This window comes from Dysidea avara, chromosome 1 (assembly GCF_963678975.1).
Source record: "Dysidea avara chromosome 1, odDysAvar1.4, whole genome shotgun sequence".
Taxonomy (NCBI): Eukaryota; Metazoa; Porifera; class Demospongiae; order Dictyoceratida; family Dysideidae; genus Dysidea; species Dysidea avara.
Window position 1 is genome coordinate 62,493,914 of NC_089272.1, and position 16,814 is coordinate 62,510,727.

At 36.3% G+C, this 16,814-nt stretch overlaps 1 protein-coding gene across 4 annotated transcripts; it reads right to left on the minus strand.

The window, feature by feature from the left end:
- Window positions 1-1,919: 1,919 nt before the first annotated feature.
- Window positions 1,920-16,803, minus strand: LOC136240079 (uncharacterized). 4 transcript variants are annotated; one of them, XM_066030937.1, is made up of 10 exons: window positions 16,698-16,803; window positions 11,832-11,945; window positions 9,935-10,325; window positions 9,017-9,302; window positions 8,520-8,966; window positions 7,359-7,475; window positions 7,182-7,307; window positions 5,851-6,268; window positions 4,901-4,949; window positions 1,920-2,398 (listed from the first exon to the last, which is right to left on the minus strand). In XM_066030937.1, the coding sequence occupies exons 2-10, from the start codon at window positions 11,898-11,900 to the stop codon at window positions 2,103-2,105; spliced, it is 2,199 nt and encodes a 732-aa protein (XP_065887009.1). In that variant the 5' UTR covers window positions 11,901-11,945; window positions 16,698-16,803; the 3' UTR covers window positions 1,920-2,102. The 4 variants fall into 4 exon arrangements, with proteins under 4 accessions (XP_065887009.1, XP_065886996.1, XP_065887002.1 ...); XM_066030924.1 differs by lacking the exon at window positions 16,698-16,803 and adding an exon at window positions 14,562-14,730; XM_066030930.1 differs by lacking the exon at window positions 16,698-16,803 and adding an exon at window positions 13,430-13,576.
- Window positions 16,804-16,814: the final 11 nt, after the last annotated feature.

Here is a 16,814-nt window from a genome sequence, read left to right on the forward strand (position 1 = left end):
CAATTCCAGCATAGCAAATGATGGACTTGTGAATTGTATATATCATGACAACAATATCAGGCTAGGGAAATATGAAGTTACCCGACTCGATCAGAATGGATGTTGGAATGGTAGCTTGAGATGCTTCACCGGCCTGGTGGTTTTGTAAGTCAGCAAAAGACATGAACAAATGGATAATCAGTAAAACCTTAATGAGCATAGTAGCTAGGATAGAGAGAGCACCTAATTATGATGATAAGTGTGGCGCTGCTGAGACAATGAAACAGGTCTGGTAGCACCTGCCCCTTTGCATAGACAGGAATTTTACAATCTGATCTCAACACCATTGCTTTTACCTACCAACTCAATGGCTGTGACCTATCTAAGTATGCACGCCTACCTGGGAGTTACACTAACATCATTTTCAGTTCATATAAATAACATAAATATGTACCAAAGGATCTAAAATGTTAAACCTTATTAAGTGCAATCTTCATGAGTGCTCTGAAGAATGTCAAACCCATGGCTTTTAGAAGCCTGCTGCACTATGCTGCTACACTTGTGCACATGCACACAAACACAAACTGCACATACACACATATACACTCTCATTTACATCCTTATTACAGGTTGGTATATACATAATATTGGCAAAAACTTGCATGCAAATATTATAGCATATTTATATTAAAGCAACTATTATACGTACTAGGTCTTGTTTATATACTAGCATTGGTGGATGAAGTATACAAATTTTGAATGTAGGTGCATCAAACATTCTGCATCTATGACAACAGTCATGACAACATTATTGCTATAGTATGCTATAGTATGTGTTTACTTTGAAGTTGATTGCAAACAAACAGAAGCCATTACACACAGACGTTTGTATGCAATGGCTTCTGTGTGTTTGCAATCAACTAGACAGTAGTCTAGTATATCCATGCATATACACAATAAATCTTAACCAATTTCCAGTCACAACCAAAAAATTGGCCATTACTATTTTCAATTTCAGTATACAGAGCATGCATGTATTATATGAAATTAAAATGGTTGATGGTTGTAATTCACTTTAGCATCATGTGTTCGTTTATTTCATGTTACTACTTGACACATTTGCGACTGAATCTGTGAAAAGGGGTCCTATAGCCTTTCCAAATTTCCAAATTTGATGAGTCACAATTCATCATGTGTTTAAACTATTGTTTTAAACTTTCATCCAGGAATGGTGCTATGTTAGGAGTGTAAGGTGACCAAATTTCAGGCTGGTACCACACACACAAGTCAACCTATGGCCATGGATTTCCAAGTACATGCAATCGTATCAGAAAGGCTATAGGACCCTCTTTTATAGACCCGGTCGCATTTAATAATGAGGTGTGGTCATTTTAGATTGCGATTGTATATCTGCACAGTGCACAATAAAGTTAATTTGTGTGCATTTTTTTTTGGAAATTAGTAAAAATTTAGTGTCATACATGCATGGATATACTATTGCAGACTTTTGTATGTAATGGCTTCTGTTTGTTTGCAATCAACTTCAACCAGTAAAATATATTATAGCAGTAATGTTTCTTTAATGTTTTTCATGACTGTTGTCATAGACACAGAACGTTTGGTAGAGAATCAAAAGGCTGAAGTATGCTTTGATTTCCATAGAGCACAGTAACATGTGCCAGTGCTGTACATATAATGAACATGCAGTGTATTACTGTCAAATTTCAGAAAACTTGCAAAATCTGTTTATTAGGTGAACAGTTATGTGCAATATCTCCTTAATACACAATAATGTATTATATAGTCTACACTGTAAATTATGGTGTCATGTAAATCAATCTGGTAATGAATAAAATGTGCTGTTCAAGAGTTAGTTTATACCACATTTAATAACCATGCAGTACATTATATGACCACCCGAAAATAATTATCATGGATAATTCAATTGCACAAATTCATATTATCGTTCATTCATATACGTACATGTGTAAAGCACTACAAAATAAGGGGATGAAATCTACAGTTTATATATACAGTGCCATGTATATGGTGTTTGTTCTTTAATGCCTGTGTATATGATTATGCAGCTACAGTACATCATGCATGTGTAGTCATGTATAAAACTACTGAGAGTCATTTGATAATTTTTTGATAAGATTATTAGCTACGGAACTTTGTCCCACAGAGTGACTGTGTAATGATTTCAGAAGTGTATCCCAAGACTTCTCTGCCTGTGTGTCGTTTAACCACTCTGTAAACATCTTCAAACAAGCTTTTTTGCTATCTTGATAATCATGCTTTATGATATCCAGCTCATTCTGGTTGACACCAAGTTGGATACCCATTTCATACCAAGTAAAGGCCATATTGGGTATCACCAGTTCTGCAATGTTCTTAATGTCAAGTGGTTGAGAAGTATCTGTAATGATGCATATAAGGGTCATAATGAGATGCATCATACATGGAACATAGGCTCTTAGATTATGTGTTATAAATTTAGTGGTGTACCGATTCCCATTTTTTAGGCAAAACCAATACCTGATATCTTTTATCGATACCTGATTGTAGGCCTCTACAAGTCATACTTGTGCATACTCCACTAAAAGTACAGTAAAGCCAATGCTGTGAGGTTGTACACTTACGTACCTCAACTCAAGTTGCTAGTCAGACAAGTGGGGTAGGGTTCCAACCATCACTGTTTATTATTATGGTTACCACAATTAATAATTATACATGAACAAATTACCTATAAGTAAGTACATGCCAGAGCCTTTGACACCAGCCCTCCAGTTGTACTGCAGCTGCTGGACTTAATAGACTAATAATTTGTTGACCACAGTCCATTACAACCAATTTCCAACTATGGTAAAATTAGCTAATATTATTATTGGCTTCTACTGATTACCGATTACCAATCCAATTATCAATACAACTCTATAATAAATTTACGATGTACACCTCAAATTCTCAATCATGATACAAATATGTAAGAAATAAAGCAAGTGCTATACATCAATAGCACGTAAAAGAGTACGTAAGAGACAAATTTAGCATGAGGTGAAGCCGAGTGCTATAATTTGTAGAGGTGTACCGATATGGGTTTTTGGCATGTACCAACATCCGATATTGATGTAACCAAAAGAAGCCGATAACTGATAATCGATCCGATATTTGCATTAATATTTTAAGCAAACAAAAGTGTACATTTACCTACCCTACAGCAACATGTGCATGTATTCTTTGCTATACTCTTCCTGTGGAGGTGTACAGCTTGGGTTTTTATTGTGCAATCCAGACAATTAGGCACCCACAAACATTTTATGTAGATATACTCCCATGAAGCCTTAAACGGATATTTCTGCATTATTCCGCATTCTAATGACTTGTGAGAAAGCTGGTAGCTACAGCAAGTTTCCGTTATCCTGTGATTCTTCTTTTATTACAAAGGTACTCTATAATTGCTTCATTTGTAAAGACTGTGATAAGCTTTCCAGCAACAAACACTAGAATTGCGTGTATTTATATGGCTTCTCGTAGCGTAGCACTTGTTGCAGAGTAAACAATAAGCCAGAGCATACAGAATCTATGGCCAGAGCCACATGGATAACGTAGAAAACCAATGCATAATCCGTTTATGTACAAACTATTGCTACTGTATAAATATCGGTAGCGATATCGGTCCTCCTGCTGTTCTGTACCGGTACCGATATTGGTAAAAAATGCCATATCGGTGGCCGATATTGTAGCCGATCCGATTATCGGTACACCTCTAATAATTTGTCCCAAGACCATTCTTTGAGTGTTATATTATAGCACAAGCCTAGGCAGTGCTTTAATTGTAATAGAGAACTGTCAACTTGAGATACACACAAGGCATACAAAATAATTAGAAACTTACAGAGTAGTCGTATTACACCTGTGCTGTGCCTGTATTAATGATTTTGTGGACCTGGATCATCTTCTTAATGACTAAACGTTTTCAACTATGGTACGCAATATTTTCGCTATAGGACTCATCCATTTAAGTGAACAAAATGTAGTGAGAATGTTCACTGCTGCTGACCACAAGCAACCATCATTAAAATCTTCAAGTATGGCTATAAATTAAATCCAGTAGTTCTCCTCTTACTGGTTGGGTTGACACGTCAGCCAGTGCGCACGGGTTATTAACCTAAGCTGGTTTGGTTGATTTACTGGTCAGAATGGGTGATTAATCACTCAAAGCATGTTATTAGCCTGCAAATAGACCCGGCAGTTCTATAACTACTTGATATATAACTGTGGGTCTATCAAAGTGTTCTATAACTAGACATTTACATTCTGCCTAGCTTTATTGTTTTTTGCTTTGATCCTCCCACACAAGTTTCTTTACCACTGCTACTATACTTGCTTATACATGCATAGGCGTAGCAACCCGGGGGGTGGGGCAAGGGAGGCTGGAGCCCCCCTTGTGATTTTCTGATTATAGATTCAAAAAGATCGAGATACTCTAATAGAGCAGTCAGTTACTCTAATAAAACAGTCACAGTATTCAGAGAAGCAGTGTAGCAAACTATGAAGTTGTGAATAAAGATTTTTATGTGCTTTATCAGTGATACAATATTATTTAGTGGAGGGCAGCTATTCTTAGCAGATGTTTCCCTTTTTTTTTAACTCTTCAACACCAAACTAGCTAGAGTCCCCCTATCTAAAAATATCTTGCTACACCTATGTACATGGTCATGGCTAAAGAGACTATCACAGTATGCATCAAATTGTAGAAATGACCTGAACAGTAATAAAAGTCACCATTTTTCATGCCTGCAAATTTTAGTCAACATCATAGTATTACTATTGTTTAAAATATATATTACCTGCAAAACTTTGCCCATAAAATGTAGTTATATACATAGAAAATTGTGCAATAAATAAAATCACTTACACATCATAGTAGCAGATGAAGCTTCATCTGAGAGCACCTTACTGCTGCTCTACAGTGCATAAGAAAATTCATTTAGATGATCACATGATTGTATAGTTTTCAGTGGATTCATGCACTCAAGTACATGCATTATACATGTACACACACACACACACACACACACACACACACACACACACACACACACACACACACACACACACACACACACACACACACACACTATATATATATATATATATATATACACATTACCAGTGTTGGGAGTAATGCGTTACTTATGTAACGCATTATATTACTTAGGTAACGGGTTACATTTGTATAAGTAACGCATTACGTAATATTATTACTTTTGTGGTAATATAATGAAATATGCTATAAAAATATAACTCAAATTATTTTACTTACAAGTGTAACCCGTTACCTAAGTAATATAGTTACTGTAACAAATCTAATATTACATAATATTATTACTATAAGTAACAAAGTTACTAATCTCATTCGTAATCTACTGAGTAACGCCTAGCCACAACGAAGTAATGAAGCCTACTGAATGAAGCTTATTCACCAGCTTCTTACTTATAACCAAGATTTGCACATTGTCCAACAACGCAATCATGTCACGTGATAAGATGGTAGTTTCACACGTGACAGCTTAATGCTGTGGACACAAAGTAATATAATATGTAATATTATTATAGTTACTTTATTTTATGGGTAATATGTAACTGTAACTAAATAGTTCAGTTGCAAGTAATATGTACTATGTAACTAGTTACCTTTAAAAGTAACTTGCCCAGCACTGCACATTACAGACACACACACACATTACACACACACATTACACACACACACGCACACACACACACACACATACACACACACACGCACGCACGCACGCACGCACACACGCATGCACACATTACACATCACACACAGTGATCAAATACCTCTTCTAACTCTGAAGTGTTCCTAGTATTTTTAGACGCATTTTGTCTGTTAGAATACTTTTGCAAACTCTTATACTCAGTCTTGAGTGTTCTAAAAATTAAATCGTGCCCAGTTCCACTAGTTGATTGCTCTAAAGATTTTATAAATAGCCCAAACCACCCCTCTTGCTTTCTTGGTAAGTTAGTCACTAAATAATCTGCTATTTCCTTGTGTGACCTGCTTTCATGTAACAAGTACAAAATATCTGCTGTAGTTAACAGGTTATGTTGATGGAGAAAAGGTTTTATTACTCCAATATCCAGTTTCTTAGATATGACACTGTGGCATTTCTTCAATGCCTCTATCTGTACTGCCTCAACAGCATCAATAGCATCAAAGTCTATATCATCACATAATTTGTCAGGTTGAAGGGATTTCCTAACAGAAATATACACATGGATCATTCAAAACATATGATAACCAGATGTTGTAAAGCATGACTATCATGAATGGTAGGATGATGTGTCAGGAATGTAATAATATTACAGTTATTCAGTTCTTATAACATTTATGCTACAGTGGTGATTAGTGTTCTGCTGACATTTAGATAGGGTGATGGAATAAAAACACTATCTGCCATATTTTTGTGTGTTGGCCAAGCTTCTTTTCTATATTGTAGTGACAACATTGTCAGAAGCATACATGCTTGTCTTTCTACTTGAGTTTGTACTGATCCAGTAATAAAGTTTGGGAAATATGCATGTTACTAGAATGATCTGTTGCTTACTAGAAAGCAGGCGCTGTTGTTATTTAAAACAGTAAACCATTGACTGGGCCTGCAAAAGCTACAGTATACACTATCGTATCACAGGTAACATTTCCATACATAGAAATTAACACCGATGACATTCTCTTCCCCAGACCACCTATTCATAACACAAGAGGGTACCATCTGAGATATTTACCACCTCCCACCAGAATCAACTCCTATCACTATACTCCTTATTCCCTTCAGCAATTCAGCAATGGAACAATCTTCCAGGATCCTTAATTAATGCATCAAGTGTAGAACAAACTATTATAATATTGTGCTCTTTACACTCAATTTGAGGTCTTGCACAGTAAAAAAATACAAAATATAGAATTAATCCTGTGACTTGTATAGTTTATATTTGTACAATGACAATTAAAAGTTTGACTATATAGCCGAACATTGCAGAAACACAGCATTGTGGAGAACCATGAAAGCTTCAAAACTTTGGTAAGTTTGTATCCCAGTTTTTGTATGTCTGGTACATCAATAACTTATTGTAATACACACTAACAAGTTACTCTCATTACAAAAACTTACTTTATGCTTGCTTTTTCTGAATTAACTCTAAATCTGCTGCAATCTGATGATTGCTGTGATCCAGCATCATGTGATGATGGAATCTTTGAATCAGATGAAGAGTGTTTGATGTGTACATCTTTAGGCCTTACAATAGATGAAATATTTATGCACTGTAAAAATAAGTATACTTAGTACCTAGATGTTGGGTGCTGACTTGGAGATGATGCTTTTCTACTCTTGTTGAAGAAAGGATTAACACTGGCATGATCCTGAGAGCAACTATCTATTGTTGAGGCTGTTTGAGTGACAAAACTAAACAAAATAGAAACAGATATTAATTTTTTTATTACGTATATACATGGAAAGTAAATATCAAGACTCCCTAACAGAGCAGTCAATGTATAAGAAAATGCTCTATTTGAACTAACAGGATAACCATACCATATATGTAAGACTATAAATATTGTAACAAAGTAATTATGGATGACTCAATCAAAGTTTTGGGATTTAAATTTGATTATTTACTTACCACTAATATCTGATATACTGGGCCATGCTAAACAAAGGGCAGGCCATCTTTACTGCTGCCGTTTTCTATTGACAAAGCAAGTTATGTACAAATGTATCCATGATCATCCAATATTATTTAGAGTATGGCAATGTTCTCTATATCAGTTGGGAGCTGTTAATTCTCATTTATGTCAACTAAATGATTTGCAGTCCTGCATCGAACGGACATGCTCATTTGTTTTTCAACCACTAGCTCTTTCAATATCGAAATTCCACCATTACAGGATAAGCTTGCCATTTATTAGCTGGAGAAGGACATGGGAACTTACAAACTTACTACCTACAGTTGTGTGATAATCCAACTTGTCACAGATCTCATCGTCTTCACTCCTGGGACCCAGCTGAACAATTAACCCTAGGGCATTGAATAGATTCAAGTGCAGTTAGCTGGCTACAGCTGTCAGCTATTGATATTTGGAATGGACTTCCAGCTGACATGCTTTTACAAGGAGAAGTTTCAGGCTGGCGCACTGTTTTAAAAGACGTATAGCATTTTATATGTACAGTACTTGACATTCTTTGTATGTATATAAATGTTGTTTTTGAGATAATTAAAAAAATGAATTTAATTTAAAAATGTGGGTGTGTTTTTGGATGTAGGCAGCCACACATCTCTCATGAACACCTACACTATACAAGCCATCAGCACCTGCAATCACCACCTGGGGCTGCACCTTAAACCCCCAGATTGTGACTCATTTAAACTCCCACATTGTGACTCATTGATAAAACATTCCGACTACATATACGTCCCTGCTAGTGTATTAATTTACACTGCCTACATACCTCTCCAGTTTGTTGGAAGGTTCCACGGTAGCAGTATAGCTGTTGCTTTCTCCGCTACTGTGCTGCCTCAGTTTATTTTCATCATATAAGAAATGCTTGCAGTACCCTTGAGAGCATACCACTTCACACAGAGTGCTGTTGCTACACTGATCAACCAATGTGCTACTACCCGAAAAATACTCACTTGAAGTAAACGAATTTGAGACTTGTGATGATGGCATACATTGTGAGTTTAAATCACTAGAGTTCTCTGTATCAACAAATGGTTGTGTACTTATATTTGAAACTGACAGTGTCTCAATGTCCACACGTTGGTCTAGATCTAGTGGTGAGAGTGAATCATAACTGCTGTCACTTTCAGTTTCATTTGACCAAGTGCTCAGTGCTGCATCACATGAATTGTGAGTGAGTGGTTGCAATTGATTGATACTTTTAGATCCAAGTAAACTGTGATAAAATGCAATTGTCATCCATATTATACTTTCAACATGACTTACTGTTGAAGGCATTGTCGCAGTGCTGCAGCTTGTGAACTTTTAGGCTTCATCCACAGTAGCCCTGTACCCTCAATACATCCTTTATGTGTCTCTAAAAATACCATCGATCTAATACAGCCAGACTGTTTTATCTTCTCTGAATCCCAAGATAGCAGCAATTTCCCAGTAGGGCCATGCACAGTGAACATAGAATCTCTACTGCAAATGATGATAGTATAAACCCCAGAAGAGATGTTATTGATCTTGGCAATTCCTTCATGTGGTATATAGACACTCCACATGCAAGCTACACAAAAATAATACAAATTAGTATATAACACAAGGCAGGTACAGTAGGTAGAACCTATATATAGTGCAGTTATTGCTAAGGCATATTTTATTGTATGCTATTTGACACTTCTGAATCATCATTTGTAGTGATGTGGGATGACAATACTCCCTCAAGGCCATAACAACAGTAATAATTCCCTGCTACATGGTACTTTAACAACTGTTACATCATGTACATGTATATGATACATACTAAACATGAAAAAATTGAATGGGAGGACTGCTAGTGTCAAATTTTATTACAAAATCTCTAAAATACAGCACACTGCAAAAATCTAACAAGTACAGTAGGATTTGCCACAAATAGCCACAATAAAAAGCATAATAACTATAGCTATATATGCTGTATTCAAAATGTCTGCAATAATATACAGAGCGTAATAACACACACTATATAAATTATGATCCAATATATGGATGTATTGGAACTATTTTCAGCATGCATACATTTAGGTATTTTTATTTATTTATTTATTAAGATTTTACAGTACAAGTGCTGAAGGTCTGTAGGACATCTGGTCCTACAGGTATGAAGTTAACGGTGATGGTTAGACATACTGTAAGGATATTTAAACGCATTATACATACTTGCATTAAATCTTTGAAGATCATTGGTATACTGACTGAAGATATGTTGAGAGATTGTGTTCTCTTTTGGTCCTAATTTTTCATTTGCTAATTTTGGAATGAAATAGCATGGTATTTTCAGTAGTAATGCACAATACTTAAACCATCTTGTAGAATTTCCAACTGAATTTGCATAAAACAATAGTTGGTCTGCATCATTAAACATTTCTATAGCAATAACTCTTCTATCGTGATCTTTAGGGCAATAAGCACGCTTGATATTTGTGAACAGAATCTCTTTTACCACAGTTTTGCCTTCAACTGTGGATGCAAATTCTGTGTAAATCTTTAGCTTTGCTGGTTCACCTTTACTGCTACCACACCAAGCTTCCATGTACATGTCCTTATGGCCCTGCAACATATACAGATAACCAATACTATTATGTACACATATTGATTTTAACACTGTATATGTACTCAAGGTTGCATGGATTGTATTACTGTATATCAGTGTGGTATACACATGATGTTCGCATGAATGACATTACTTGCTGAAATACCTGTTAATAACTTGTGTGACTATAAACATGAATTTAATATTGTAATATTCATCACAACCACAAATAACAGCTTATTTAATGTAGTCATGTAGACCTTAGCAGCTTTGTGCTTGCAGTATGTAGTTCTAACGGAAATGAACTTTAAATACATGTATATAGTATATCCCTTTAGGCATACAAATGTACTTGTATTTATAGATGATTTTGCCTAATGGTTAAAATACAATCATTGATCTCAGATAAGCTATTCATTTCAAGTCTAAAAGAGTTAGACATAATAATTACATTGATGTACCATATTTAATATGTGACTGAGCCTGCGAAAATAGGGCATGTGGGCACATGATTTTTACCTACTTTTTCAATTTTGCATCGCTCGTAACGTTTTGTACTATCAAGCTATGGCAATGCAATTTTCAGCTCTTAGTAAACATTTAATTGGCTTTATGGTGCAAGTTACAGAATGCAACTATTCTGTTCCAGTACTGAGATATGACCTCTGGAATGATGGGATGTAGTTTGTGCCCACATGCCCTGTTTTCGCAGGCCCGGTCACATATTTTAATTAGGACTGTGAGACTCTATGTGACCTGGTCTGTGAAAAGGGGTCTTATAGCCTTTTCGATTGCACGTACTTGGCAACCTGTAACTTGACCTGTGAATGTGGTATCACCCTGAACGTTTGTCCCCGTATACCCTTAACATAGCACTATGGCTTGGTGTAATATGAAGGTGATAGGTTGAAAACATGAGGAGTTATGATTACACAAACGTGACAATTTGGAAAGGCTATAAGACCCCTTTTCACAGACTGGGTCACCTATAACGTTTTAGTTACGTATATATCTATTATATTTTAGGAATTGTTGTTGGAGTATTACCATGCACTCTTGTCACATTATAATTGCAATAATTATGTCCATTATCAAATTGTTAAGCAGGCAATTAAAAAATTGTTTTGTCCCATGAGCCTTACCCATGCACCTATTACCTCTGCAGACAAACTACAATAACTGCAATATATAGCTAAACAAGGATAACGAATTATAGGGCTAGACATCCAGTTTGGTTCCATGCATGGCCACTGTGGAGCAATATAGCATACTGTGTAGTAAAGGTTGAAATAACCTGTTGTGGCTTTTTATCGTGCATGAACTATCCATGATAGCATCTTTCTGTTGTATAATTATGGTGATTCATCATGACTACTTGGTATACAGCAATAAAAGTACATAAATTGTACACACCTTATCATGGTCATACAATCAAGTACAAGAAAAATCAATGTTATGCTATAAGCCAACCACAGACATGTGTATTAACACCATGCATGCATGTACACCTCCAAATACACTTACATTTTCACTTTGCACCAAATGTACAGGACCTTTAAATACTATCCAACTGCTAGCAGAGCACCCAGACATGATCTTACATTATTAAGTGTCCTGCAGTCCACCAAGTAGATAGCACTAGTGTAGAATAGTTACCACAACATTATTTTTACTACTTCAATGAATCATATTATTTTTTCTTACATGTATGCTTGTTAAACTAAAACTACTGAACAAAATGTGTAAGACAATAGTCTACTGTATGGGAAGTGCAAACAGGGGAGTCTGAGGCAGTGTGTAGCTACAGTCTAGCCATACCTAATTATAGTATAGACTATATCACCATGTGCAAGGAAATCATGCACACAAAATAAGGCTCAATTTTGAGGGTCAAAACATGTGTGCTCTATGCTACGGAAAATTTTCAACTGAATTGTAAAAATAAGATGTGAAGGAATTGTACTGGAAGATAGAACATTGTTATAATAAGGATAATCAAACTTAATTAACACTTGTTTCTCATCCACAAAAGCAAATCGAATTTGCATGTGGGCAGGCGATTGTTAGCTATTCATTATTGAATAAAATACTCCTAACTAGAGGTGCACTGATTATTCGGCAAGAATAAGTAAATGGTTTTATCAGCTAAAATTTAGCAATATTGGTATGGGTATATAATTATTAGCCAATGAAGTAACTATTTAATTTACTAATTATATAACAGAGTCTTTGAAGCCTAAGCAGTATGCGTTGTAGGATGATCCAAAACTTCTTATGCATGTAATAACTGAGCAGAGTAGTGAAAAACTCAGTTATAACTCTAGCCAGTAGTTATAGGGTCTTGTGGTAGGACTGCCCAACAACAGAGTAGCTAGTAATTCTTTTGTACCAACTTCAAAGAGAGCATTTCTTTACATTTATCTTCTTCTCCAACTCTGCATGCATATAGCTAACACTGAGGTAAAGCGGATATTGCACAGTGTGCAAGAGCAAAAGGATAAACACCTTGACATCAAAAGATGCTTACTATCCACATTCCAAAAACCTTTGGCAACAACATTAACTAAGATGTGCCGACATGATACCCTGTATTAGATATTAGCTGATCTATACTAACATGATACTCCAACAGTGGTTGCACAGATGGTTCAACTTCAAAATTCTGCAGTTACCAGTCCACCATCGATGTCCCCAAGCTCATTGGCATGACTGAAGAGTAGAAAGACCACCACATGGACAACAAAAGGCCATGTCTGTTCAACTGAGAACCCCCCCCCCCCCACACACACACACACACACACACACACACACCCCGATGGAAAGCAACAGCGAATCTGATGGTAAAGTGCAAGAGCCCGGCCTTTTTGGAACTGGACCGACACAGTTATAACAAAGCACCAGAGGAGGTTGGACGCGATTTAAGCGCCCCTAAAACAAATTAAGCGAAACTCGTTTTATAGAAGAGGTTTATACATCGATCTCAGTTTAATTCGATAAAGTATGATTATAGAATACGTACGTGACAATTCTGGAGAAGTTCTACACACCAAACCGCAACTTATTAATTTCACCCCAATCACCAAGCGCTTTTATAAAACAAAGTACATCACCTTGAAGCTTACGTGAAGCACCATCCGAATATCTAATCAACCCCAGTCAACCCCATCGTTTTTCAAATTTGTACTATGACTATTGAGGGTCACGTGAAATACCAAAGAAAAGAATGCAATTAAGGGCAATATATTTATGTGGCGCTTAGAGCGCGTCCAACCTCCTCTGACAAAGCACCAGGTGAGTCACTTAAAAGACTGGCGATGAGCTCACGTATGGCGCCGCGTTTGAGGCCTCGCTTATACAGCCCACGCACAAAGAAACAATCTGGCCACACGCGAGACTATACACAATGTTGGGGGTGTATATAGTATCTATGGTTAGATCTATAGCTACAGATTTACAGTAACTCGTAAACTTCGCTTTCAAGTTGTCCCATATTATATTGATTTTCCCCTAGCTACCCCTGTGCAGGTCTTCGCTTGCAAAATTAAAGTACAATAAAATAAATAAATATATAGATATATGTAGACCTATTAGAGCCGTATGGTTCCTGTCCCGAGACAATTGCGCACGCGCAAATAGTGTGTTCAATAAGTGAAACTCACCCACTGGCACTGGCCGGGATATTTGCGAGCTAAGCAGTTGACTTGCAGTGAAAGAAGAACTCATGCGTCACGTACTTTTTAAAGCTGCTGCAGGTCTGTAGTCATACGTTGTCATCTACTCACGTGGCCAGGGAAACTTACTCTGGCAATAGGGGCCTGCGCATAATACACACCTCCTTGGATGATGATGAATGATGACAACGCCGGCGGGCGCCGCCTAATCACGAAGCAAACGAACATATGACTAGCTATGTGATGTAGGGCTGCCCTCGAGCTCACTAACGTCGCTAACAGGAGGTAGTCCACATGGTTAATATTTTGTGGTAGACAGTACACGAAGCAACTCAAGCAAGGCTCTATATGCAACATCGGGCTACGCAGTATACAGTGAGGCGTGAGCTATACGCATAGCCAATGACTGCATGGTTAACTGGCTACACGCTTGGCTTTTAATGCAAATACATAGCTAGATCCTGATACCAACAAGACACTTTCATGGCTGAAATAACTTTATTTAGAGCCATAGCTGTTAAAGAATAATATACGTATAGTGACGTAGCTTTATAGCTCAGTAGCTATGCATCAATCAACTTACTTGATTCATTTATCACTTCAATCCAATCACAAAGCGTCTATAGTAGGATTTTATGATAACTAGCTGCTATACATGAGCTGTTGATTTTAGCCAGTAGTTATGACGCTTGTTACCCGCGTGTATCGGTAGCTATGCACCGGTTACTTAATAGCTGCTTCAGCAGATTATAGCTATATCACCCCTCAACATTTTTTATTCATTGGCTTTGTTGACCCACGCAGAATCTAGTGGGAATATCTTACTGTATAGCTAATGGTTCACTTTAATATTATTGATGGCTGAGTTATGTATTTTTTATTATTGCTTGAAGGACAGCACAGTTGCATGGTGTGCCCAAGAAGAAAATGACAGAATTATAACACCATTAATACACATACAAATATCTGTTAGGCTAATTATTGATTAGTATATTTGTAAAGAATGTGTCATAGTAAGTGACATCCAGGAGGAATGTTGGTACATTGTAATGTTTAGATATACATTCCGAGAAAGTGTGTCACAGTTATTTTTACGTAGCTATTGTGGGTATTTTTGCACTTTAAAGTTAAAACCATGCTGAAGAAACACAGACTCAAAACTGTGCATTTTCACTGAGCCAGATTTCTACCAGCAAAGTTATCAATATACATGCCAACTAATGCAACTATACTGTAAGTACACTAAGCATCTACAAATAATTTATACAGTTGACAGTGGTTACATTATTGTAGCTTAGTACTGAAGTAGCTATGTCACAGCCTATACTAAATGGATATAATTTATTACGCACCATGCACCCATGGCCAATATACTCGGAATCAATAGAAATGCTTAAAAAAGCATGTAACTATTATGCCACATGGTTATTACAAATAAACAGAAGCCATGGTATGCTAATAAGTGAATTCATTGACACAATTACAGTTTCATCATAAATAAGTGATTGGACTTAATGGAGCAAAACTAAATAACTGTTAAATTTCTAGCTATAGGTCTGATTATATATGTGCCTAGGGCATGTTGGCACAAACAACACCCCACCGCATAACATCTTGTATCTCAATGCAGAGATACAACATTTTTATTCTGTAACTTTTATTTTAAAGCCACCTAAATTGTTAATAAATGCTGAAAATTTCATGGCCAAACAATAACGGAATAGCAAGTTATGACACATCAAAGTTTTAAAAATAGGCAATTTTTATGTGCCCACATGCCCTATTTTCGTAGGCCTGATCACATAGAAAATATTGTTGAAGACTACACCACTGCATGGATTTGAATAGCCGTATCATTCTCTGTAAATTTGCACATTAATATGTAGCTAAACCTGCTTAAAACATAATATGATATGATTATAAAGTATATGCATATTACATTTTATAGTTGATGCAGGCCGTGGACCTCATTGTAGAAATACACTGAATTTAGTAGCTATAGTCCATGTCCATTGGATAAGCTAAAAATTAATGCTGAATCCTTACATAATGTGACAGTTGGTGTACCACTTAAATTCATAATAAAAATTCTATCTAAACTGTCCACACCAAACTCTCACAGCTATAGTTACAAAAAATGTCAAGTGAAAAAATTAATAATGCATTTACATAATTTGGTGAAAATGTTATATTTATAGGCATGTACAGTAGTTACACGTACGTTTGGCATGGGCTAGCAAGATGAGTGATAGCTATATATTTCAAAATTACATGTATATACAATGTTAAACAGCATTCTAAAATCCCGTCCGCATTGTGACAGCTTACAAAGCACGATGTTAATTAGGGTCAGGCCACATTGGTTTATGCTCTATAGCTAGATTACTTGCATTGATGTTCAAGCAAGTTGTGGCATTTATAGTTAAATCTATCTATATACGCACAGAAATGGCATATTATTTAATGAGGCAATGCTGTATTGTAATTAGCTACTTTAATCATAGATATTACAGGGGCTACATGTCAAGTGACTATCCCACAGCTCAAGTTGACATCCAGACTGACATTCAATAAAGTAATTCTATCCATCTGAGCACTCCTTTTTTCGAAATTAATGTGCTGTGATATGTTGTCACAGTAATAAGAGTTAGTAGACTATGGCTTTTGGTTGTTACAAATAGAAGCCATACAAACATATTCACGTAAGATAAAAACTTACTTCGCCCCAAGGCACTTGGCTACCAGTGGTGAACGCTCAATAGTCCTTATTTTGGCACCTTAAAAAAATGTACCACATTTTTTTTTACTATTTTTATCGACACACGTTGGACCAATG